Below are 24,128 nucleotides of genomic sequence, written 5' to 3'. Positions count from 1 at the left end.
ATCCATACACTTACGTACACATGCGATATCAGCCACCGAAATGTACTGCAGCTACTCCCTTCCGTGTATGCTTTATCCTGGGAAACAAATGCATCACCTATAATGTGATATTATGGGACCAGGTGTCGTTGTCGCTATATTCATGGGATAGGATATCTGGGCATTGCGCAGTGGTGTAATCCGCGGCTGCAACACCAATGGGTGCGGGTTCGAGTCCGACTGAGGTCGACTTCCGAATTCCGATACCTAAGTGTTGGAGGTTTACCTGGGCTCCTCCTCGCCACCTCATCCGCATCAGCGGTGTCTTACAAAAGCCTAGAGGTGGGCCGTGCTATAAGTCGGCAGTTACGGAAAATATGAAGAATATCGGCCTGGTGTAAATGACCATAGCAGTCGACAAACACCATAAATACCCGACAACAAACAAACAACCCTTGCCTAGATACACATGTACTCCCACGGAACTACTTGGCTGTTTTGTGTAATTAAAGAAAGCTCCTTGGATCTGCGTGTGTGATCAGGATTGCAAGAGAACTCAGAGCGGTCATTAGTCAGTCTGCTAGTGCCTACAACGGGAACTGTAGCATCGACTCCAACCGAGCGCTTTACCAGCGTGTCTTGCAACAAGTCGTTGCATCGACCGCTACAGCTACTCCCAACGTTTCACCAGGTAGCGTAAGGCTTACAATGGGGATATCTTGAATGAAAATTGGAGAAATACTATGGTATTATAATCGGAGGGGTCAAGTAGTCATTGTTGACACTCGGGCAGAAATATTGCGGTAAATTTCTACTTCGTATTTTCAAAGCCTGTTACATTACAACTGTAGAAGACATAAGGTCTTGAAGTAGTTAGAAGTAGATCGTCGGGACAGTGGCGTAGGAGCATACGTTGCCGCCAATGGCTTTCGTTGACAATGCAGCCTAAATATTGAAATAGTTTGATATTTACTGGAAATCTTCTTGTCTTGACTAAAAAAAAGATCATCACTTCACATATTGCCGCCCCCTAGCAGCCTGCACCCATTGCGCAGAGCCATAAGCCCCAGGTGGCTGCTACGCCATTTGTTCTGGACTAGACGCGGCAGACTTCTTTAGCCTACCGCCGGGGCCTGCTTTCAAAATTCAAAGGTGCATCTTCAATACTAACACAACAATAATGGCGAGATGACAATGGTGCAATTTTCGAAACCACCTGCGAAAGTAGTGTGCCCTAAATATTACCATTCGAGTACTTCAAAAAGGTGGAAGTATATAGCCTACTTCGTTTTACTGACCAGTGATCACCTCGTACTCTTATATAAACCCGAGTATCGTAGGCTATGCCATAAACATTTTACGAAATATAGCCTAGAGGGGCACTGGATCCTTCTTGTTAATAGTTATTATTACCGCCAATATTGGAACGAAAAGGTGCTGTTGTACTGTACTGTACTGTACGGTGTACGTACGTACACAATAGCCTACCATAGAAGCTAGAACTTGCATCGCCAGTATAACGGCAATGGAATTGTGCGATTAACACTGTTGACTCCTGAACAGACATTTGTTCGGAAGTAAATATATTCATCTTGAACTAGAACATACACAGATCGCCCTGACAGCGATGCGAGAATATTAGTAAGGTGGTGTGCAGATGAGCATAAATTTAGTTGGAAACGAATTTCGGAGTCATAACCGGCATCGGAGTTCTTAGTGGCGTATCGTGGAATCCATACCCAGTTGTGGGTAAATTGACGTGGCCTGCAGGTACTGTCAGCTCTGTACAAGCAATAGTCTCTTTGGGGATGTGCGTTAGGCGTTAGCAGGCAAGCTCAATAATCCGCCACTGCTGGTCGAGAAGTTTCTCGGCCGCGATTTCTCATGCTCAGTAGTCATTCTAAGCTTGTTTACAATGGATCAGTGGCGTCGAAGTCTCCGATGTCATCTGGTAAAATCCCACTGTCCCTGCTAATTCTGCTACTCGGCCTGTGTCGATCTTCGTGATATCTCCCGCTCGAGTTAAAATCAACAGTGTCAAGTTTGGCCTTGTGCCGGTAGTTTGTCTTGTGTGTACCGTATATAGTAATTGTCCGGGGTGCGCGGTTTATATCCGGTGGTTGGCATTCCGGACAACACCTGAAATAGTTGTGAGAGTATATTATCAGCCGTTTGCGAATCGATTTTGTCTTAAAATTCCGTCCGTGCGGTGCAAAAGTTGTGGCCTTACCTTAGAATGCAAGTATCTCTGTTGGGATTGATAACTTCGTCGCTTTCATCCACGTCTTTCTTGGGTTTGTTTTTTCTGATGTACGTATTACTGTAGAGGCGGACGGGGATGTCGTTTTCTAACGGGTTGTAGTAGTCGCGCGAGCAAAGCTCGCATTGAGCATTGTTTGGCTTCCGAGTAATATCTGTATTACAATGGTTAGAATATAATTAGATTAAATGTTATAAATTTAGACGCACTGTAGAGATAGGCACGTTTGAATTTTAGGCATCCTGAAAGTATTAAATGATGGTTGATTACACAATGAATCGATGGACTGCAGCATTTATTGCCCTAGTAAAATGTTCATCGTTATCTCGGCGATGTTTGCGTGGGTGGGAGAAGATATGTCTCACTCATTGATCAATCAAATCGATTGGATCACGTGAAAGTTCACGGCTGATTTTAAATTCACCTCGGATATCCGGTTTTGGAATTTCCGCCCGGATGTCACTGTCATCACGGTCTGTGACCTCACAATTGTAACGTTGATGCGCTGAATTTATGTCGTCCGCAGTGTGCCGTGATGCGACATGGTCGTCAACTGGAATGTCGCTGTCTGGATTATTCTCGGATTGCGTTCGTTTTCTGTGATGTTTTCTTTCCGGTTTTCGTTCTGCAGTAGTGGAAGTCCTCTGCATTGAGTTCTCCGGGTTGACTTTGGCAGTCAGCTTCTTTCGGTTGAGTTTTCTCGAAAGCGATGCAGGTGAGTCCGTTCGAGAGAACTCCATTGAACTGGAAGAAGCGTTCGACTCGGCGCTTGAATTGACCTTGTTTCCGTTGTAATGAACATACCTATCCTTTTCAATGCTCTGGAAGTAATGGTTTGAAGATTAAATCGCACAAACGGGATCAGTCCAGTCACATTATATGTAAGACCATCGTAACATTTCCTCAAATTACCGAAGCTAGAAGTCCCTCTTCAATGGTAGCAGATAAGACGAAAGATTCCACAACAACTAATTCTGTGTTCGAAGTTGCATTTCTGATCCCGCTCGCACTTACCGACATATAGCCTTGCTCTTGCCAGGGTGGCCAATTATTGCCATGCCAGCCTTATAAGATTTGTCCTCATTTTGAAGTGGGATATCTTATGGCACTTACACAGTCCTTATAGTTATAAGATCTGTCCTTATTTCGGACTTGTGCCTTCATTCTGTCATACCGGTATGCAGAGGTGGTCAGTAACGAAGTACTTCTACTTTTTCGAAGTACTCAAGTAGTTTTCCTCTACGTCTGGTACCTACTCAAGTAGATTTAATTTTTGCTACTTCTACTTCGTAATATTTTGTGATCTACTTACTTACTTTTCGCTATTTTCAGTTTGTCAAGTAGAAGTAGTTCAATCTTCCAATAAGGAAGATAACCTGAGAAATTTCAGGGCTGTTTTCACGGAGTATCAACATCAAATTTTCATAAAAGTTGAGTAAAGCCAAGAATTTTCGTCGCGCTTCGCGCGCAGTGGATACGCAGTGACCAGTATCGGTGAATATAATTTAGGTAGCGGGTTGGCGTGGTTCCGTTCACACCACATTGTCGCCCTTCGCCCATATGAAATAATTCATCACAGTATATATGACACATCATAACGTTTGAAACTGACGTTTCGCAATCTAGCATTTACTTGTCATATCGTAATCTAGCATGTCCAATTGTCCATGGCGTGTCCTAATCTGGAAAAGTGGACTCTGACTTTTTTTTAGTTTTAGAGGTGTTTTAGCATACCGCCTTTGAAACTTTCCGGACTAAAGGCATGAAATACATGTTCCACTTTTAGAAGTAGTATTTATATTTTACTTTTAATTCCCAGTATCATATACTTTGAGTTATAATTAATATCAGTTTTTTTTATCTGGATAACATACACGTTGAAGTATAAAAGCAAATGTAGTAATGCCTTTAATTTTCGGAAATAAAGCTACACAATATGGCATTTTTACGGTCCACCATATTTTCATTAACGTTAACTAATCGCTCAAAGTGTTCAGACCGTATCCTGTACAACTTCTCCGTATTGCTCTTCGACCAAACTACGGGCCTTATAATATGGGGGATGGCGCCGTACCATGCTATTCATGACAACAGAGGATTAGTATCGCATTTCCATATCAACACTATCATAATGTGGGTGAAAGCTTAATTGCTTATGCTATCGATATTGGATGCCTGTTGGTATGCATCAATATGAATCAAGCTCGCCACCTTTCGCATAGCTCAAATTGCACCTTTTTACAATCCATGTGAACGGATTAGGATCGTTTTCACGACTACTTACTTACTTGAGTAGATTTAAAGTCAGTCAATTCTACTTCTACTTCAAGTAGTTTTAGGTTGCTTAGGGAAGAAGTACTTGTACTTGTTCTTGAGTAGATTTTTTTCTTCGCTACTTCTACTTCTACTTGAGTAGCTTTCTTGACTACTTTGACCACCTCTGCCGGTATGTTCATCGTGATGACCTACTTTTTAGGCAGCAGATGTCGAACCGAGGGGACGATATAATGAGGATTGAGGGCAAGATAATTTGGGCTGGTCGAAAATAATGACCTTTTGTTCCTTTTATGGATATGATAATCGGGGCTTGTTGAAAGTTATGACGCTGATGATATGTTTAGTCACCTGTTTCCAACATTTCGCTGTCAGATTACTGTTACCGACAATTTTGACGGGAACCCTGCCTTGAGCATTATATTGACACCCTGCCAAAGCGAATCAAAGTATAAAAAATCGTCTATACGTTTTCGCTCTCGTCTTTTTCTTCGATCGTCTCGGAATTCTTTTGCATCGAATTAAATCTGTCGTTAGGCCTCGAGTTACTCGTGGAGAATGACAACCTCATCAGGAGTTTTGTTTTCATCCAACCAGACCGATCCATGCGGTACGATGTCGCAAGAGGTCGCTCTTCGTGCATTGACTGAGAAAGGATTTTCAGGTGAATAACGAAATCTCGCAGAAGTAGATTTTATTGGGAATATACCATCGTAATTAGGCGAAAAAGGGTGATTCTAAACTTCTAATTAGTGGCATTCATGTCGGAATATATTTCGATATTTCTGCGGAGGCATATATCGTCTGAGTCCATCTAATTAGAATACTCGAGTATACTCGAGTCCAACATTTTTGCAAAACGAAACAAAAAATTTTCCGGCTATAAATCATAAACAATCGAATGAGCCTGAAGTAGACAAGCCTTCAGTTGGTAACAGTAGCGATGGCCTTCCTGCTTTCAAAGTGAGATGAGTACTTGATAAGGTACTTACCGTGAAATGACGAGCTTTATAATGTTTCCACTTCATGTCAAGTGCCGCTCGAATTTCAGGGTTGCATACGCAGTAGCAGATAAATATGGCTACACCCTGATCAATAAAAAAACAAAATCACGACATTCACTGGTGCACAACCTACGATATGGTCTAATTTCAGGTATGTAAAGTTTGACGTAGTTTTGCAACTTTTATACTTCGTATGGGCAAAGGGTTGCATTTAGAACAAAAAACAATTTTATACGAACATGTTTAACAAGGCTCTTGTTCAAAACATATTGTTTATTGTTTTTTTAAAGCCATAACGTCACGAATATTCAATTTTGACGTCATAGTGGATTTACAATTGAAAATATAGAGTGAATGTAGCTCCTTTGACGAAATATCTACGTATTATAGCTGTTGAACCGACTATTTTCGTGGTTTCAACCATTCCATATCGTATACGTCGGCTATATCGGATGGAGATCGTCAGTAGGCTCATACAACATGTTTTTGGAAAGTATTTACACAATTATGGCATAATTATCCAACTTGAAAAAAATACATTTTTTTTATAGGGCCTTTGTTTAAAACATGTTTTAAGCAAAGTGTTTTAAACAAGCATAAGTATGGCATTGTAATAGAGCGGGTCATCTTGAATCAGTTACCTATTAAACGGCATGCTCAATCGGTAAGTCTGCGAGCAGCAGGTACATGTGGAAACTGGATAGCGATTGCGATCACATATACTTTGATCAAAGCAGCCATCTACCCGCTTTGACACTGCGCATATCGTTTATGTGTATTTCTTCGCAAAGGCCCAAGTTTCCACAACGAACTTTATCTTAGACCAGATCCAATTTAAACAGGGCGATTATCACAGCAGCATTTGATGACATCGAATCGTTTTGCGAGTATTACGTAGGGCGCATTACAGTGGGGTTAGTACGATGCATTAGAATAGCACAAAACGATTTGAGAAAAAAAATCGTATGGAATAATTCAGTGGGATTGATTGGTATCATTCAGGCACGCAAGCGTCGCGTTCGTTGTGAGTGAGTTGTGATTATTACGTGATGTGTTTATATTGTCATTTCGGCCTGATATGATCGCCGAATTTGTCGCTATACCGTTGTTAAAGATTTACTGACCACTTGATTGAAACGCCTGTTTTGCGGATGTACCTGGAATGCGTTAAGCACAACAAATATATACGCCACAGACACGTGGAACATAAGTAGTCCGATCATCCAGGTTAGCCCAAGAAGGGGAGTGAGCACCACGATTCCTCGAACCGCAGTTTGTAGATACGCAAGCCTTGTGAGTTTCGACTTGTCCGAGTCTGTCGCGTCCGCTCTGCGAGCCACCTTTCGCTTTTGCGTGCGCATTGCGACCCGCAGTACCATGACTAGTATCACGGAGTTGACCTGAAATTGAGATGGTGAAATAAAATTACCACTTTCACACGAGAGCATTCTATATTTCTCCGTATATATAGCCCCTAATGTAACGGGATGTGTATATACAATACATCGCTTTTGTTAAGTAATTTAATGATGGGCTACAACTACAATATACTAAGAAATTACCAGAATAACCAATATGGCTGGTCCTGCGAACGCCCATATCATTCCACTAGACACCGATAGCCAACACCTGTCGAATACAAAGAGAACAAAATGGTTGACGATAAGTAGGCTTTACTGAGAGATGTGGCATGAAGCTCACCCTGCACTATGGTATTCGATATCCGAAAGTGCTCCAGTGAGAGCTGATGTCATCGATATAATAAGCGGGATCCCCCAACCAAAAAGGTGGTACGCGTTGTTAAAGGTTTTCCTTTGTGAAGACAGCACGACTACTATTTTGCTGGAAAGTAATCAATAGATTAACAACATTGTATGAAGACGATCGTCCCATCCATACGGAACGTAGAGTTTTGTACAAGCATTATTTTTTCAACGTTCTCCGCAGAGAAGGTAAGTCCCACGTCAATCACCAAGGCACATCTTCATGGTGTTGTCACAAAAGACAACTTGACTCGATTATTACGACAACGAAACGTTACACTCACCGGTATATGACAACACCTTCAATCAGCATCCAAAACATGGCGGTTAACAGCAGAAAATGGTTGAAAAACGTCAACACGATGCACGCGGGATAAGTCTTGTCGCCCTCTGCGTCGTCAATTCCGATCAGCATTCCGGCTCTGCTCGTTACTTGCGACGTGAGCAAGACGGCGTTCGCGAAAAATAATGCCACAAACAGGTTGACGTGGATCATGCGTCGGTCTGACTTGATTTCCCTGTTCGAAGGAAAGTGTAACAAAAGATCCCTTGTAATGTCGAGCTCATTCAAGTTATAGCACGAATATATCATTCATTTTCACTTTTCGATGCTATGCCAAACGACACATAACTTTCACGTGACTCGCGATTATTATGTCTTAATCCATAGAATCTAATTGTTAAGACTAATTCTGTAACTAATTCTAAATGACACTATGACCTTACTACTATTATTAGTATTTCCGGAATAATTCAATGGAAGCAACTAATATGCCCATGGTAAATGAACCTGACACTCTAAATTTAGTCATTATTTAATAATTATTTACTTTTGTGACGTCACATAGTACCGCCACGTCGGGTAACCTCCCAAAGTGCCAGCGACGTCTTACTGCTACAATGACCAGCAGCCACTTGACCCAGTGACTAATCAAAATAAATTTGATCCGCTTACAAGGATGTAGAAAACAACGAAACAAACAAATTATGCATTCATATTCAGCCATAACAACATTAACGAGAATAGGATAATTGGGATGGTATTGTGCGGATTCCGTTGAACGCCGTGGGGCGAGATAGCGTAGTGGTGTAGTCCACAGCTACAACACCAATGGGTTGTGGGTTCGAGTCCAACCGAGGTTGACCCCAGAATTTCCACCTAAGTGTTGGAGACTAGGCTCCTCCTCACCATCTTATCCGCGCAAGCGGTGTGTTACAAAAAGCCTGGAAGTGGACCGTGGTACAAGTCGGCAGATACGGAATCAAAAATAAGGAATATCGGCCTGGCGTAATTGACCATAGTAGTCTTCAAACACCATGAATACCACCCCCACAACAACAACATTGAACGCCAACAGCTGGAGATTTGACGGACGGCGGATTAAAACGATAAACAGAGGGGCTGTCATCGCTAAATCGGGCGGAATGGTAAGCCCGGCATATGCACATTTCCTCGTTATATATCCACGAGATCTTGGATAGGTTCTAGTATTGCTATCACCTTTTCAGTGCCGAGAATAGGATGATGGATATAAGGAGGCAGACGAGAGATAATATATGACCAACAATCGTTATAATGCATAACGCGAAACGGTGTCCTTCCAGTAACTGAAAGTGAAGCACAGGAAATCATTGGTTACGAACGAGCAGGATATACAAAGCCCTAATCAATTACGTCATCGATAGATTCATAAACGACCAGTAACACCGCAAAGTCTGTGGTGTGATTGCACTGGCAGTGATATTTGTCTGATTCGGCATCGAGGCGCTTGGCACATCCGTCCGTTGACCACTCGAATGCAGATTCTGTAACAGGCAAAAGCAGTATCTATGTATGGTGCATACCCTGGCATCCGCGAGAAATAGCGAGTGTCACAGGAGTGACAACATTGAGACATGCAAAATAGCTGATTATTCTCATATACTAACGGTTGTATAGTTACCTGTCGACTCGTCGCTATCCTGCAGAAAGGAGCACATTTCAGATCCCTCCATTATTCTCAAATCTGTTGCAGGAACCTCCTGCGACAAAGACGGGAAAATCAGTCACGACAATACAAGCCGGGAAGCATTTATCACGATAGATAAATAGGAACACAGTGCCATATCCTGAAAGTATATAAAGGGTATAGCAACTATACGGAGTGTTTTAATTTCTTAAAAACGCGCAGATTTAATTTTTTCAATTCAATCCTGTTCCTGGCTGCCGTTTAAAATCTAATTGCACTCCAGCAATACACCAAAAAGAGTTGAAACGCAGCGTACCTAATCCTAATCAAGCTTCCCAAAAATGCGAATTCAGATACATTCTAAATCTATTTTCAAGTCAAAATTCACGGTCATATCTGTTATTAGCCTTCAGAAGTCTTCGGAAATTGATAACGATTCTCTGACATTGTGGCAGCCCAAGATGAAGTTTATTGAGAAGCTCCTTACCTTTCCCATTGTGAATTCGACATTTGTGGGATAATTTGAGCCGTTAATCCGTAACGTTGCGGTCTGCAAGTCGCTGGCAAAGACGTAAAATTTCTTCTTACTCGGATAGACGAATGGGTCGTGATCGTCTTCCCCGGCGACCGCGCTCAGCGAACGGGCGGTGTGTTTTTCGCTCCCCATTACTCGGTAATGGAGATTAATCAGTGCAGCACCCTGAGATTCTAAAGAATATAGCGCGGTCATGTAGTTCCAATTACATTATAGATATTAGACCCACAATGTAACAACTGGTTCTAGCCAGTGTCACTGCAGAGAAAAGAGTTTGGTACTGTTCGGATTTATTTCGATTTTTGCATGATTGGGACGTAGTCATGACGTTACAGAATAGACATTCGTTCTGATATTTCAATATTTATTCTCCGAAAGGAGTTTTTTGACCAACCCCGAAAAACGGCTTCGCGGTGGAGTCGTCGGGACATGGTCCCAGCCGATAGACTGGAACTTACCTATAAGCTCTTCTTGTTCCTGCGTGAATATCATAGACATCGTGTCTCCGTTCGGTGAGAAATAATTGGATGAGTTGCGAAGAGTCATATTACTCTGATTGCCACCGACAGCGATGACTTGTAAATCTAGAAAACGATTTGATAATGCTGAAGAATCCAACTAGTTTACCGCAAGAGCGAATTAAGTTGTACATTGTGTATTCAATAGTAGTGTGCGGGATCCATACGAAAGATCTCATACCGACAGGAATCCGGCTAGCTTTGTGGAAAAAATGGAATTCGGACTCGCATTTTCTCTGATATGACGACGTTCGCTAACAGACATAATTTTGAAGTAACAGTTTTCGATATTGACTTTTTCAAACACCAAGTTCTAAGTCAAAACTTCATGGAAACTCCAAAACAAATTATCAACATAAATAAATATTGTTCTAGTTTACTGAGATTATAGAATCTTCGACTTGGAGTAGCCTAATCTTGAATCCAGGGTCACCGCTATGTCATCGTATGTTTACAATGTCACAGCGAACAGCGACGCAATCACACAACCGAAAGTAATGATCACGCTTCCAAAATTATCTGAACAGCTGGCAGCGTGTTTGATACTAGATCAGTGCTTTTCAACCTGTGTGACGGTTCGCACTGGTGCGAATGAAAAAAATTTCAGTGCGAATGACGAAGGTGGTGCGAACGGTGCGAATGAAAATCCGGATCAAGTGCGAATGACGAAAGTAGTGCGAATGGTGCGAATGAAAATCTGGATCAAGTGCGAATGAAAATCGTGATTAATTGTTAACTTTTCTAACGTGGAATAATTCGAATAAGCCTAATAGGAAATGTAAGATCAGTGTAACATTTGCACTTGCGACGCAATCGTAAAAACTTAATACGACGCACGACTAATTGTAGCTCTCATAAGCCGCAGTGAATTAATATTCATGCACTATAATTATTACGTAACCAAAAGCCGGGTCTGGTAGCTGGTGTCGTGGCAGTATAGAGATCTCTACAATCTCTATAGTGGCAGACATACAGTATATCAGCCCGTCTCAGCCTGCGACAGGCTGAAAAAATGACAACAAATTGACTTTCTGCTTTCTTTCGCTAAACAATCATCATATTTTCGTAATAACTGTTCGATTAGCGCGAGGCACGAGGATAGTAGTAAATACCATCATTACAGACTCACATTTGCAAGCTACTGTAACAACGCAAATACAACCCCTTCAAGGTTATTAAAGTATGGACAGCAAAGGGTATAATTTTGGGTCGACACGGTGTCAGAGCTATCTGTTAATATGTATGTAAAATTTTTTGAATTTATTGCAAAAAATCCTGCGCTCGTTTTTACATATCCAAGATCACTTTGTTGGGTACTGTAGCCAATAAGCGAGACAAGCCATAAATATGGCTTTATCATGAGAATTTATAATAAGATTTGTCCGCCTGTTTTTTCTTGAACACATAGTCGAAAACCGTTGGGATGAACTAGTGTAGGGGTGTCCAACGACCGAGATCAGGCCTGTGAGACTCATTCATTTCGAGGCCAACCACTTTTGCGTCGGGGCACATGACGACGTAAAGTTTTCGCGAACAAACCGCTGATAAAATGCGGCGCCAAAAACATAAGCGGCGACATAACCTCGGTCTAAAAATGACCGATGCTGGATGGCCAAACCTTTCGCGATGGATTGGATATGATGCTTCGTTGTCGGCACGGAATAGTCCCGTTATTGCAATCTGAGTAGACAGTAGTACAACCGCGATACGCAGAGGAATTTAATTCGCCCTAATTTGGAATAGCGTGCGTCAGACATGTTTTGTATAGCTGTGTGGTGTGCGCGTTCTGTATGTCATACATGCGGTCGCGAGATGCCACAAAAACCCAGATTTTGGTGGTATTCTAAAAGCTGCTTTACCGTTATTAAACTGTCATGAATTCTCAAGTTAGATAGAGTAGATAGAGTAGAGTAGAACAAAAAGTATCGTGAGATATTAGATTTTCTCATAAACTCGCGAGACAGAAGTTGGAGCAACGTATCATCAGATAGCGAGCGCTAATATTCCTACTCTCCTATATCGTTTTGCACCTTATGTTTCAAAGGCATAAGGCAAAAGCTTAAACACAAACATGTGTGCTTTTCATTCTTTCGAAAAACTACAAACTGGAGCCTCGCGGGACCTTCGCGTCAGCTCTCAAAAACGATTTATGCCAGCAAGCATTTTTCACTCGCCAAAAATACGCTATATTTTGGATAGGAGTGCAAAACAGATTTTAAGATCTGGCCATCCAAGCACTAGTAGACGTCATTGTGCAGATTCCCAACAACATTGTTTGGCCGAGAAGGCTTTAAGTGAAATAATTGAAAGCAAAACGAGCAAAAAAAGTTGCCTTTTTAATGAGACACTTGATAGCTTGAGCTACATAGTAGCCGATTTTGATGCACGTCTGAATGACATATTGTTAAGTAGGCCTATTTTCATCTTCGTTTTGTATAATAATTTTCGACTAGTTTGTGCGAATGAAATTTATTTTACAAAAAAAGTGCGAACGGACCTCAAAAAGGTTGAAAAGCACTGTACTAGATTATTATTCATATTGTTTAAATCTAAGTGCCTCTAGCCTCTGACATTATCACAGTCGTTCCGTTCCAATGATATTCGACCTTTGCACCCGTGACACTACGTCAGATTGGCATCAACGCATTGGCGCTTCGGAATACGCTTATCGAATTGATACCAAAATGCCTAACAACGTGATTCTTTTTGTGGTAGATAAGATATATCTCATCGCGCACTGGAAGTTTGACAATGAGAGCATGATTGGTATCGTGTTAAATATGTGTTACTTCTCTCCAATGCAAATTTTAGCTGACTCATGCCATAAGCCAGTATCAAATTGGCGGATCCACGTCGACTAACAAATGGTATTGGTTTGTTGTGATGATAATGTACCAGTCATTCAAAAATACATCGAGGGTTACTCATATAACCTCACTATAAAGAACTGTTCTTCACCCTTTCCCACTAGACTGGACGTTCATCGAATACAGTGGCCACTTAACAATTACGCTCCTAGCAAGGCTGGCGCCAGCGTAGCGGTAATCAACGTTACAAGACAATTCAACAAGGCCCTACTCGAGACGAATCGCGAAGGAATTAGCAAGTCCGCGCAGGTGATACTCATCAATAATAAACGAAGGGCTATTCTCTTCATTTGTCCTTACCAACGTCAGTATATACTTGATGAAATGAGACTTTAGAAATCGCATAATGGTGTGGTTGCGCATGCGCAACATAGATGAATTATGTAGCCTACTTTAATTCCATATTTTGCAATGCCTATGCAAAACTGAGTGGAATCGGTTGAAAGAGGTATTATTACATGACATATATTAATATGGTGATGTGTAAAATAATTCCAATTATGTCCGATTTTTTCAAATAAGCCTTCTATTGACCCCGAAGGTGAGGGTACTGATAAACGCACTCATTGCTCACAATTTATTGGATTATAATTTTCTCGCTGACAAAATTATCACCTCACGACACTTGTTTTTGAAAAATTTGGCAATGAGCTCCTGCACGTACCACTGCACGCTGTACAGTATACATTCACACGCGCAGTGCACACTCTTAGCGAAAAAAGTCTGTATCCCCACCCTTGTACCACCCGTGATGTACAGGTGTCAATATACACCCCTGGTACACGAGACCATAACCTATGTCAGACTTGCACCACGTTATAAAACAAACACAACGTTTTCATAAAAATGACGCTTGTACGTATGAACGTGGTAAGGTATTATACACGTATATGCACGTAGGATTTATAGCCGCAAAATAATTCCGAGTTAGGTTCTGTATTCGTGTATCACCCTTGGTTGTGAATACACACTGTTTGCGGTAAGAATGCGTCACTTCCAAGGTTTCTCGTTGGCATACGTGCTGCGCGAAAATTTTCAGGGAAATACTCACGTAATCCTGATACATTGAGAGATAACGCTGTGACATCATTCCCGACTTCGTCACTGCTATTCATTAAAATAAGTTGCAACATGTCCGCTGAATATTCCGCTATGGTATTTAGCGACGACACGATTGCTCTTACGCGTAGCTGTAATAGGATGAATATTGATTCCGATGTGACCCGTACGCACATGTACAATGTACAATTTGTACACGGTACATGCATGATCCAGATATGATTTGATGTATAAATAACAATCACGGTATTATACACGTGATCTTGTCAGATCACATGGCAGCAGTGGGTGGGAAACGTCCCAATCGACTACGCCGTTATTTTGTGATCACGGTTATAGGTGCCTTATTATAGGTATCAGCAATGAGCAAGGATGTAGATTTGGAAAACGTGATTTCACGACTTTGACTGAATCCGAAGTTGCGAAACTGGATTCGCATTAAAATTTGAGTTGGATTTGAAGCTCGGGTTAAATCCACTCTTCTCTCGTAGGTATAATGGTCGGATAGGTGTTAATATGTGAGATCGAAATACCCATCTCATTTCCATGTTCACCGAAAAATGGTTTGGTAGGCAAAAATGTCCACATACTCACTAGTCACTACAAGTAACTCTCTCACCTGACTATTATCAAAATAACAAAGGTTCGGATCCAGTAGAATTGACGCTGAAGTGAGAATGTTTGATGTGAAGTTCTCGATGGCTCGCTTGGTTTCGGAGCTTGTCAAATATTTTGTTTTTGATAGCATTTTTGCTCTATCCGTAAGATTCTGTAGCCTGTCAGCCCCGTCCGACCCATCGAGGATGTATTCTGCTGACCCGCGTCTCAAACCAGCAAGTAATTCAATCGATTCCTTGTTGAGTCGCTTTTGCGGTATGATAAACCATGAAATATTTGCGTAAAGTAACTATCCACAATGCATATTCTTACATTCAAATTATCTGAGCTATCGGTACACCAAGGCTCGTTCGAGTCCTTCTCGCAAAATTGTTCTCTGATGACGTCGGTCGAAAACTCGCAAACGAATTTGTAGTTTTCGGAACACCGACTTGTATTCCAACTGCCATCAGCTGTAACTCGATTTACATGTTATAAGAACATGAACTACTATAAAGTAACAAATCAAGTTAATCGATTACACCTCGTACTACTCCGTCCCAGATGGTCTAGGGATCAGGATTCCTGGCTTTCACCCAGGCGGCCCGAGTTTGAAGAATTTCATTTATGTAATTATTGCTATTTTTTGTACATTGAATAGAAAATCACAAAAACGGTTCGATTCCCGGCCTGGGAAGCTTTTCATCTTACTTATCCTTTAATACGGGTTTTAATCTGGACCTGAGTTACGTACCGTTGCAATCACTTGGAAAATCCGTTTCTGCCAATAAAAATCATCTATAATCATCGTATTAACGCGGGGGAAATTCCTTAAATTCCTTTGAACTTATTTCACATGCGTATAGGCTACACAATGACTACACAATTGCCCATATTTTATAAGGAATCATATTAATGTTTGTAATAAGCATTTCGAAGATGTCGGATAGTTGGCCAAAAATGTAATCGCGTATAGCTCTTGTGCCCATGAAGTAACGAATTTTCAGTAACCGCATATAAGTATTCAAATTCAAAAGAATCTTGAAATAGACAAATTCTCATTTAGAGCAACCCGAAATAGTGCATTAGACTTCAAACATACCTGATATTTGCATGCATGGACCGTTATAAATATCGTTGTCCCCGAGGAAGCCCAGGTTTGCAATTGCCTGGTTTTGATTGTCGACTGTCTGAATCCATCTGAAAACATTTAGCATTGAAATCAAAAGTGTTCCCCGATCTCAGAGGCGTTCACTAACGAATTACGTTTACTTTTTCGGAGTAGGCCTACTCAAGTAATGTTTGTCTATATTTCTACTTTCTCAATTGGTTATGTTTCAGACCACTTCCACCCCCATTCAACAGTTTCTTAGGCCAAGGGAATTACACTTTTTTGCCTGCCCTTCTTATTGCGTAGTTTTACAAGAAGTTTTAAACTATAGTTTCACGATATGCCTATACATTTACGGCGTACTTGTCATTGGTGAATTGAGTCGCATAAGATGTTAAGGAATTGCGAAATTTTATATCTTACTTAAATTGCTCTTTGATGTAGTCCTGATCGTCGGGTAAGGTCCTTTTTATCTCGTCCACCTCACAAAATTCCAATTCATAAAGTTTTTCCGTTGTTGAACTATTCTCGTTTTTGCGCTTAGAGCTTTTGGGCGCTTCCCTCTTTGGGAAGATATAATATCCGTTTTTCAAATCAACGTAGGCTGACATTGTAGACTGGTCGTTGTTATTACTCCCCTGACCGGTGATGTCACAGCTAATATCGACATATCTCGCGAGGATCGCTAAGTTCTCACAAGAACTCAGTCGTGACGGTAGGATTTTGGGTTCGTCTGAATCTTCAGCTGGTGAGCCTTTATTAGGGGATTCGGTGGTTCTCAACGAGAATTCACACACAGACAGCCTGCGTGCATTGCAGTCCGAAGCCTTGTACCTTGGTGGTTGAATATCTGGCTTGATTCGATTGTCTTCGTCATTAGTAGGTTGGTTGTCTTCTTCGTCGGGAATAATACCGGGTGGCAGGCCAGTTGGGAGTGTTTTTCTGGCTTCTTCCAAAGCAGCGTCTTCAACGGAATGAAATACGTTTACACATTATCATCTCAATATTAGCAATCGGGTTAATCTGGAACTCGGCACAGTTCGCAGCAGGGTCGTATTTGAAAAAGGCTTCCGGCCCCTGTCACAAATGAACCAGAAATATCTTCAAACAGGACTATATGTCGTTATGCAGCATTTTGACAGTCGGCGATCATCATCATCAGGGCATCCATTCGGCACCGTACCAAAACTTGTACCGACGACGATTTCGAGAGTTCCAACTAGTGCATTTCGTAGACGTCGGCTATTATGTCGGATGCAAATCGCCCATGCAGGCTCAGACTACATGTTTTATGAAATTATTTAAAAATTATGGCTTAATTATACAACTTTTGAAGAATTAATTTCGTTTACTATAAAATGGCATTTTTTAAAACATGTTTTAAACAAAACTATTTTAAAACATGTTTTAAACAAACTGTTTTAAAACACCACTTGTTTTGAATGCAGCCCTAGTTCGCTGCCGACAAGGTAATATGGACTACACGCGTGCAATGGGCAGCCGGGTCAGTAATGAAATATACTCCTACATTTCCAGAGACAGAAACTAGGCAGATGATAGAGTTTATACCGCATGAAGAAACGCCACACTTTACCAGGAAACATCGTCAAAAATGAAGGGATTTCATGATTGACTTCTGGCAGCAATGTTTAGTTGTGATGCGTCTGTATAACCGTTGCACCGAAAAGCGGGATATCGTAGTGAGTTCGATTCTGACAGACCTAATCACAGCACACCAAGTGCATAACTAATTCATCTTACCGTCGGCAATGCCTTGGGCTAGCTTGTCTAAGTCTGTCTGCTCTATTTCCTCTTCTTTTTCCAAGAAGACCTTGATAAAACAGGACATGGCGAGTATAGTACTGTCTGTATAGTGTATAGATTTATTTTGGGTAATTATTACCAGGTCATCTCACTTTATAAAGACGCCGACATACTCACCTCGAGACAATTTTCTCCATTTTGCTTTGCCGGCGATTCCAAATTGGTATACTTGACCATACTCCCTTCACTGTCAACGAAATCCGTAGATCCGGCCCGACTGTAGCCGTCAATCCAGAAGCTTAATTGCTCCTCCCTGAAGATAAAAGATGCTGGGTAAGGCCGACACATCAGATGGATATGTCATAAATGCGCATTATACCCTGCTACGGTGTTATACTAAGATCTCAATCGTATACCTTTTAGGGCTGGGCGGATAGACTAATTCTCTGGTCCTACTTCGATCCTGTTTTTTAAAGCCCTGGTCCGACTCCTAGGCCATATCCTAGAAATGACCATAGCCTGGTCCGAAAAACTCCGATAATAATTATCTACTCACAGGATATTATTGAATATTGATTAAAACAATGCAAATGAGTAAATTAAAAACTCAAAGATCAAGGCCCACTATTATCTGAATAATTATGCCAACTTGGACTTAGGATGTGGTTTATTTCCATGAACGTTTAACTTCAACTATTGATTCGAGGGTGGAAGAGGGTAAGGCTGTCCTCTTCTTAGTGAAAAGTACTGATCAGGCTCCGATCCATCTCCGGCCGTATCAGAAAGGGTACTGATTCGGCTCGGGCCATAAATGAGAACATCCGGACGAATACCCAATCCGGCTCCGGTCTATGCCCACCGCTAATACATCATAGGATATCAGAATAAATGAAATGGAGATACATTTTCTAATAGCAGCAACTGAAGAGCTTGCCTAGCGCTATTAGATGAAGATTGACTATAAGACTCGTGAATTACAATACCTCAATATTCTATGTTATAGCATGTGACGCTAAAAGTAGATATCTTATGGACGGAACGCTATATTTCAGATTAACAGTAACATACAGCTAGCATTCCTATAATATACTCACATACGAGTTAAGTTTCTTGTAATGGCCATTTCTTGCATTGCATTCCCAACAAATGTATTTGTTTCCTCATCCTGCACTAACGCTAGCTTTCCTCCGAAATTATCGCACATTTCTTTGGCTTCTGTCCACTTGAGATATTCCGAGTTAATTTGGAAGCAGGAAGCATTCCGAAATTTGAATCCGTCCACACAGCGATTGAAATAGGACTTGAAAACTATGATTTATACAATGCCATTGAACTTTGCTATATGCCGTTATAGGTAAGCGTGAATTAGAATAAATGACAGCGTAACTAACCGAGCGCGGGTAAGTGACCGCCAATCCAATACGTTTCTTCGGCTGCCAAAACCCGCAGACTCTCTTGCTCGCTTTCACTCAAAATGGATACCAAGTTACCAGACTTCTCCTTGCAAGTTTTCGAGGCAGTCATCCACCCTATAAGCAACACTCGTCTAAGGTTGAGCAAGTTTATACCCAATTTCTTCGGCATCGTATACGATTATTATAGTAAGCTATACCTATGTAGGTTAGTAATCTATACTTAACACTCAATATGGAAGTATTGTGAAAAGTTTCTATGGGCTGGGCATGTCAAGGGCGGTAAATGGTATACTACATTGTAAACACCTTTCAATTCCAAAATATCGATAAAGAAATATGACATCTGGCTTTGTGGCATCACTATGGGCAGGTCACAGTTGGCCCTGGTCACAGCAGAGATGCCACTCCTGGGTTTTTCCACCCAGATCTGGGTTTTTCGAGCATGACCTGAGTTTCTGGGTTTTTGTGCTTGAAATCTGGGTTTTTTCCACATCATGTTTGTCAGGTCAATTTTACGGCGCAAAAATTGATTATTAGATTAGTAAGATCTTCTAATGTCGACGGATTCCACTGTAATTGAAACGGCAGAGTCCAAAGAGACCCATTTACTATTAAAATGAGAGGTCTTGGCGTTATGCGATAGAGCATTCATTGAATACTGACTACTAGGTCGCAGAAAGTCTTGTTCACCGGGCAACTCTGATTTAGGACTTGAATGCTACCGGTAGCGCTGCAACAAATTCGTTGTGTGTCAGTAAATAGTAGGGATGGTGTGAACCTCTGAAAGGTTCGGGTTCGTGTGAACGCGAACCTTTTTGAAAGGTTCTGTGTGAACGCGAACGTGAACCTCGTGACGTCACGTGACGTCATATTGCTAATTCCAACCCTACATTTCAGTGAAGTGATAGCCTTGCAATACCTAGCAACGATTCGGGCCACATATGCCACAATGCTGAAATACCTATTAATGTTTTAAACGTCTACAGATGAATCAACTGGGGCAATCAATTGATATAACCATCCCAGAAAATCAATATCTTGCGTCGCTTTGCCACAATTTCGACGAGAACTTGCAAAGGAATATAAGCTTACGCCTTAACGGTCAAGGTCAGACCGTACAATGTATTCGGCGTCCCGAGTATTGCTAAGTTGATATTGAGCAGAGTGTAAAACAGGTTTCCCACTTTCCCTACTTGCTACCGATGTTACCCCTTTAACAAGTTATGCAGCACTGGCCGACACCCCAATCCACGGAGTTGGTTTTTATGATACAATAAACAAATGAAATCGAGTTTGACCCCGTACGCCTGCTAGATTTTTTACATCAGACAACGATATCAATTTCATTGATTGGTTGGATAAAAGTCATTCACTGACTACCTACATGTAGTGTTTCTCTCTTGATGTTGTGTGATTGCGGGTCAAGCTCACAGCAGAGATGAGTCACTAAATATTCGCAAACGGAAAGCTGGATATTTCGAGCAAACAATTGTAACAAAGCAAGTAAAATGTTTGAGATTGTCAAGGTGCATGCTCGTTTAGTGTTGATTTTTATGCTGCCAGCGCCATGCATATACCGGGCCCGCAGTTGAAATGCAATAAATTTAAACCAAAGATGCTATAATGAAGTGAAAATTGTAATATATGAAAAAGGTTCACAGTGCAGAACCTACCAAGGTTCGTTTGTGAACGTGAACCTCTAAATATCTGAGGTTCACACACAGAACGCGAATGTGAACCTCACGTTCACACCATCCCTAGAAATAGTATGTAACTCATTGTAACTGCTGTAAAGTATGCAATTTATGCACATGGAAAGACCAATTGTTGATCTAACTAATTTATCATGTTGACATCAGAGTATATTCACTTTCAACAGGGACACTCGAAGAGAGACATTTTGGGCAACCGGGCAAGTTATTCAGAGTGTAGTGTGAGGGGTTTGTTAAATGCAAATGTATTCTTAATCTCATGATTTGGCAGTTTCTTTTTCGACTAAACATCCCAGATAAAAGTGTTTGTCCCCGGGTTAATGAATCGAAAGCTATTTTCAATCTATCTGGTCAGCTCGCGCAGTCACTAGAACTACCCTACAATCATCCTCACGATACATGGGAATTAGCATTGTGACTAAGATTCCGAATATATCATACACTACGTATTTGACCCCCCATACCGAATGCCTGGTAGCAATGTGTCAAGAAGAAAACATCATATTTCGACGGATTTGCTCATTTAACTGATCAACATGCATATTATAGTATGGAAATGAACCGTTGGGATTTCAATATCAAGGGCTAAAACTTCTTCTATGTCCGTATAACTGTCATTGATGACTCTCAGTCACTGTCATAGAAATGTCTCAGTCATAGAAATCTGAGTGAAATAGAGGATCTGGGTTTTTCTGGGTTTTTTCAACGTCCAAATCTGGGTTTTTCCAAAATATCTCAGTGGCATCTCTGGGTCACAGCACATTAATGTTACGAACGTTTTGCACGTAATTCGTTTGATTCAGATCACACCATTACAAGCCTCCAGATATAGGCCTATTCACATTCAGCTCCTGTCTAAGCGAAGACTGACGAACGAACAACGCAGTTCCTGTAGTGTTAGAGGTGACCGTTTGCTATACTTGATAAAATACAACTATTTATCGGATAGTCATAAAGCTAGCAATATATTTAGAACTTGATATGGACGTTTCATAAACCTTGCAATATCGATATTCAAAGCAAAAGTCGTGGATGAATATTTAGACACCGTGTAATCTACAACTTGTAATGTCATGTTACTTGAATTTGAAGAGCTTCTTGGAGGGACAGAACTTAAATATACAATTGAATAGCATATTCATATTGAAACAAACCCAAAAATTTTCGGCCGACACTTGGCAGGAGTAATCGTCAGCAACTAACTAGTAGAGAATCGGAAAGAACATTGTATATGTATATGTCATATGTGTAAAGTGTATGTAGGCTATGTATTTGTATATCAATAATCGTATCACCAAATATGGCGTCACCAGCACTCTATAGGGGCGGTGAGATCGCTTTTGTTGGCACAAACTAGGTTGGCGTATTTTTATAAAAGTCGACTCCAAGGCTAGATCTGTCGCCTCGATGATTTTTCGCATAAACGGAATTACTTGAATTTGTTCAGCCATACACCCATTATTACAACTTAGCAATATGCACTGAAATGTTTACGCATTCACATTTAGCAGTGGTCTTCAACGTCTTATAGGGATTGCGTATAAGGCCTGCTGCTGAACTACCGCTATGCACGACCAATAACAGCGATTCTTTGCGGTTTTAGCATCGCTAACCTCGAGAAGAATGGAGAGTCGCCGCAGTTAGTTATTCTACCACCAACAGTATATCCGACCAAGGTCGACTTCAGATTTCCTTCCTAAGTGATGTGGGTTCATCGTTCATCTATACTTCTCCGGTCAGTGTAGTGTACTGTACACCGTATTTTACAAAAATCCAGCAGTGGGCCAATCATGATAAACCATCGGTTTGGTGTAAAATGACCAATGTAACAACATGGACTACTTGAACAACAGCGACACCAACATATCGCAAGAAAACACTGGTAAAACAGCGATTACATCTGCCTTCGTGTTCCAACTCCTCAATGTTAATTCCGTTCCTGGTTTTAGTTACGATGATGTCAGAAAATGCGATGTTAAATATGTTCGCATACTGTATATTATTATGCATATATATCCGTACCGAGCTTATCTTCATACACCTTCACGCAATTATCCCCGATACCCGTCCATCCATCCTTTTCCGGGCACCCGCATAGCGTCAAGCGAATGTTGCACAATATTGAACAGAGAATGTAGATTACCTGCATAGGCGATGATATAAAAGATATTACATATATAATATACATCATTTATTTAACGTTTATTAAATTTGGATGGGGATGCTGCTTCACGCTGATGTTAGGATATGTCACTGAATGTGTTCAAATAACCCCAGTTGTTGTGGATTTGTGATTTTTCCTTTTCATGCAAATGTATGATAAATTTGTGATGCTGGTATGCTTCCAGATTTAAATCACCCCTCAAATCGGCAACATGTCACAGTGAATAGGCTACTACATGTATTATTATTAACAATACAATTATCGCCAATACGTACTTTAATTTGAAATAAAATGGCCTTCCTACCTTGAATATTGACAATAATCCCCTTTCCATGACTATTCACTTCCTGCGTATACTCGTTGCTGTAATCTCCAGAAATATCACTTAATATTTAGAATATCCCTTGTTAAATGATAACCGAGAAACAAACTCCCTTTGTAATGAGGCTAAATCACAATAGCATGCCATACGTCACTTGACCAGGATACATCGGAAGTGGTGTCAATAATACAGTGTCAACTAGTACTTCAACATCATCAACATATCAAGTATCGGGTAATCAAAAATAACCGAAAAAGGAGATAGTTGATACATCTCTCGACCGGAGAGCGAAAATTTCTATATCAGACGTGGCTTTGACACCTTCACTTCGTTCTTGATTACCCAACTGCATTGATTCATTGAGACAATGTGTTGTTCTAAAAGACTCTGGAAGTGAACAATTTGACGGAAACGGTGACGTACCTCACACACTGAAGCGTCGAATGTAAACACGGCGGCAATTTTGTTAAAATGTCCTATATTTTAACACACAGTTAGCAAGCTAACCTCATCCATGTAAGCAATTATTGCCTATTAGCGACTTGGTATATTTGTCCAGCAGAATCTGAAGCAACACTTGCCACCCTCTCTCGACAATGAAGAATGTTAGAACATGGCAAAGGCCTACTCAACACGCGAAATACTTTTCACGCCTTTTGAACTTACGTCTGGAAAGGGGACGTAGCCACGCGTACGCCACCGACATGTATCCTTCTTCAGTAGTTGGATTTAACCTAAAAAAAAGCCTCAAGCGTGTACGATAGGTCGATATCCTTCATTGCCACTGTCTCTCTTCCCAGAATTCGCACTGTGTAGGCCTATTTTCAGATAATGA

The 24,128-nt window shown here is 41.0% G+C and overlaps 1 protein-coding gene across 1 annotated transcript; it reads right to left on the bottom strand.

Moving 5' to 3' along the window:
• Nucleotides 1–1,545: 1,545 nt before the first annotated feature.
• On the bottom strand, nucleotides 1,546–23,887 carry LOC145459213 (uncharacterized). The gene is made up of 25 exons (XM_080337846.1): nucleotides 23,276–23,887; nucleotides 22,830–22,950; nucleotides 19,072–19,209; nucleotides 18,775–18,988; nucleotides 17,858–17,993; nucleotides 17,678–17,747; nucleotides 16,340–16,880; nucleotides 15,908–16,005; nucleotides 15,139–15,278; nucleotides 14,828–15,073; nucleotides 14,201–14,339; nucleotides 10,223–10,348; nucleotides 9,717–9,937; nucleotides 9,224–9,302; nucleotides 8,956–9,086; nucleotides 8,782–8,888; nucleotides 7,565–7,798; nucleotides 7,219–7,359; nucleotides 7,080–7,146; nucleotides 6,675–6,917; nucleotides 5,506–5,601; nucleotides 4,983–5,159; nucleotides 2,664–3,060; nucleotides 2,210–2,393; nucleotides 1,546–2,118 (listed from the first exon to the last, which is right to left on the bottom strand). The coding sequence occupies exons 1-25, from the start codon at nucleotides 23,303–23,305 to the stop codon at nucleotides 1,890–1,892; spliced, it is 4,305 nt and encodes a 1,434-aa protein (XP_080193972.1). The 5' UTR covers nucleotides 23,306–23,887; the 3' UTR covers nucleotides 1,546–1,889.
• Nucleotides 23,888–24,128: the final 241 nt, after the last annotated feature.

Source organism: Botryllus schlosseri, chromosome 16 (genome assembly GCF_051294905.1).
Source record: "Botryllus schlosseri isolate E-star chromosome 16, Bs_hap1, whole genome shotgun sequence".
NCBI lineage: Eukaryota > Metazoa > Chordata > Ascidiacea > Stolidobranchia > Styelidae > Botryllus > Botryllus schlosseri.
The sequence above is the reverse complement of the archived record's forward strand: the minus strand, read 5'-3'. Positions and strand labels throughout refer to the sequence as shown.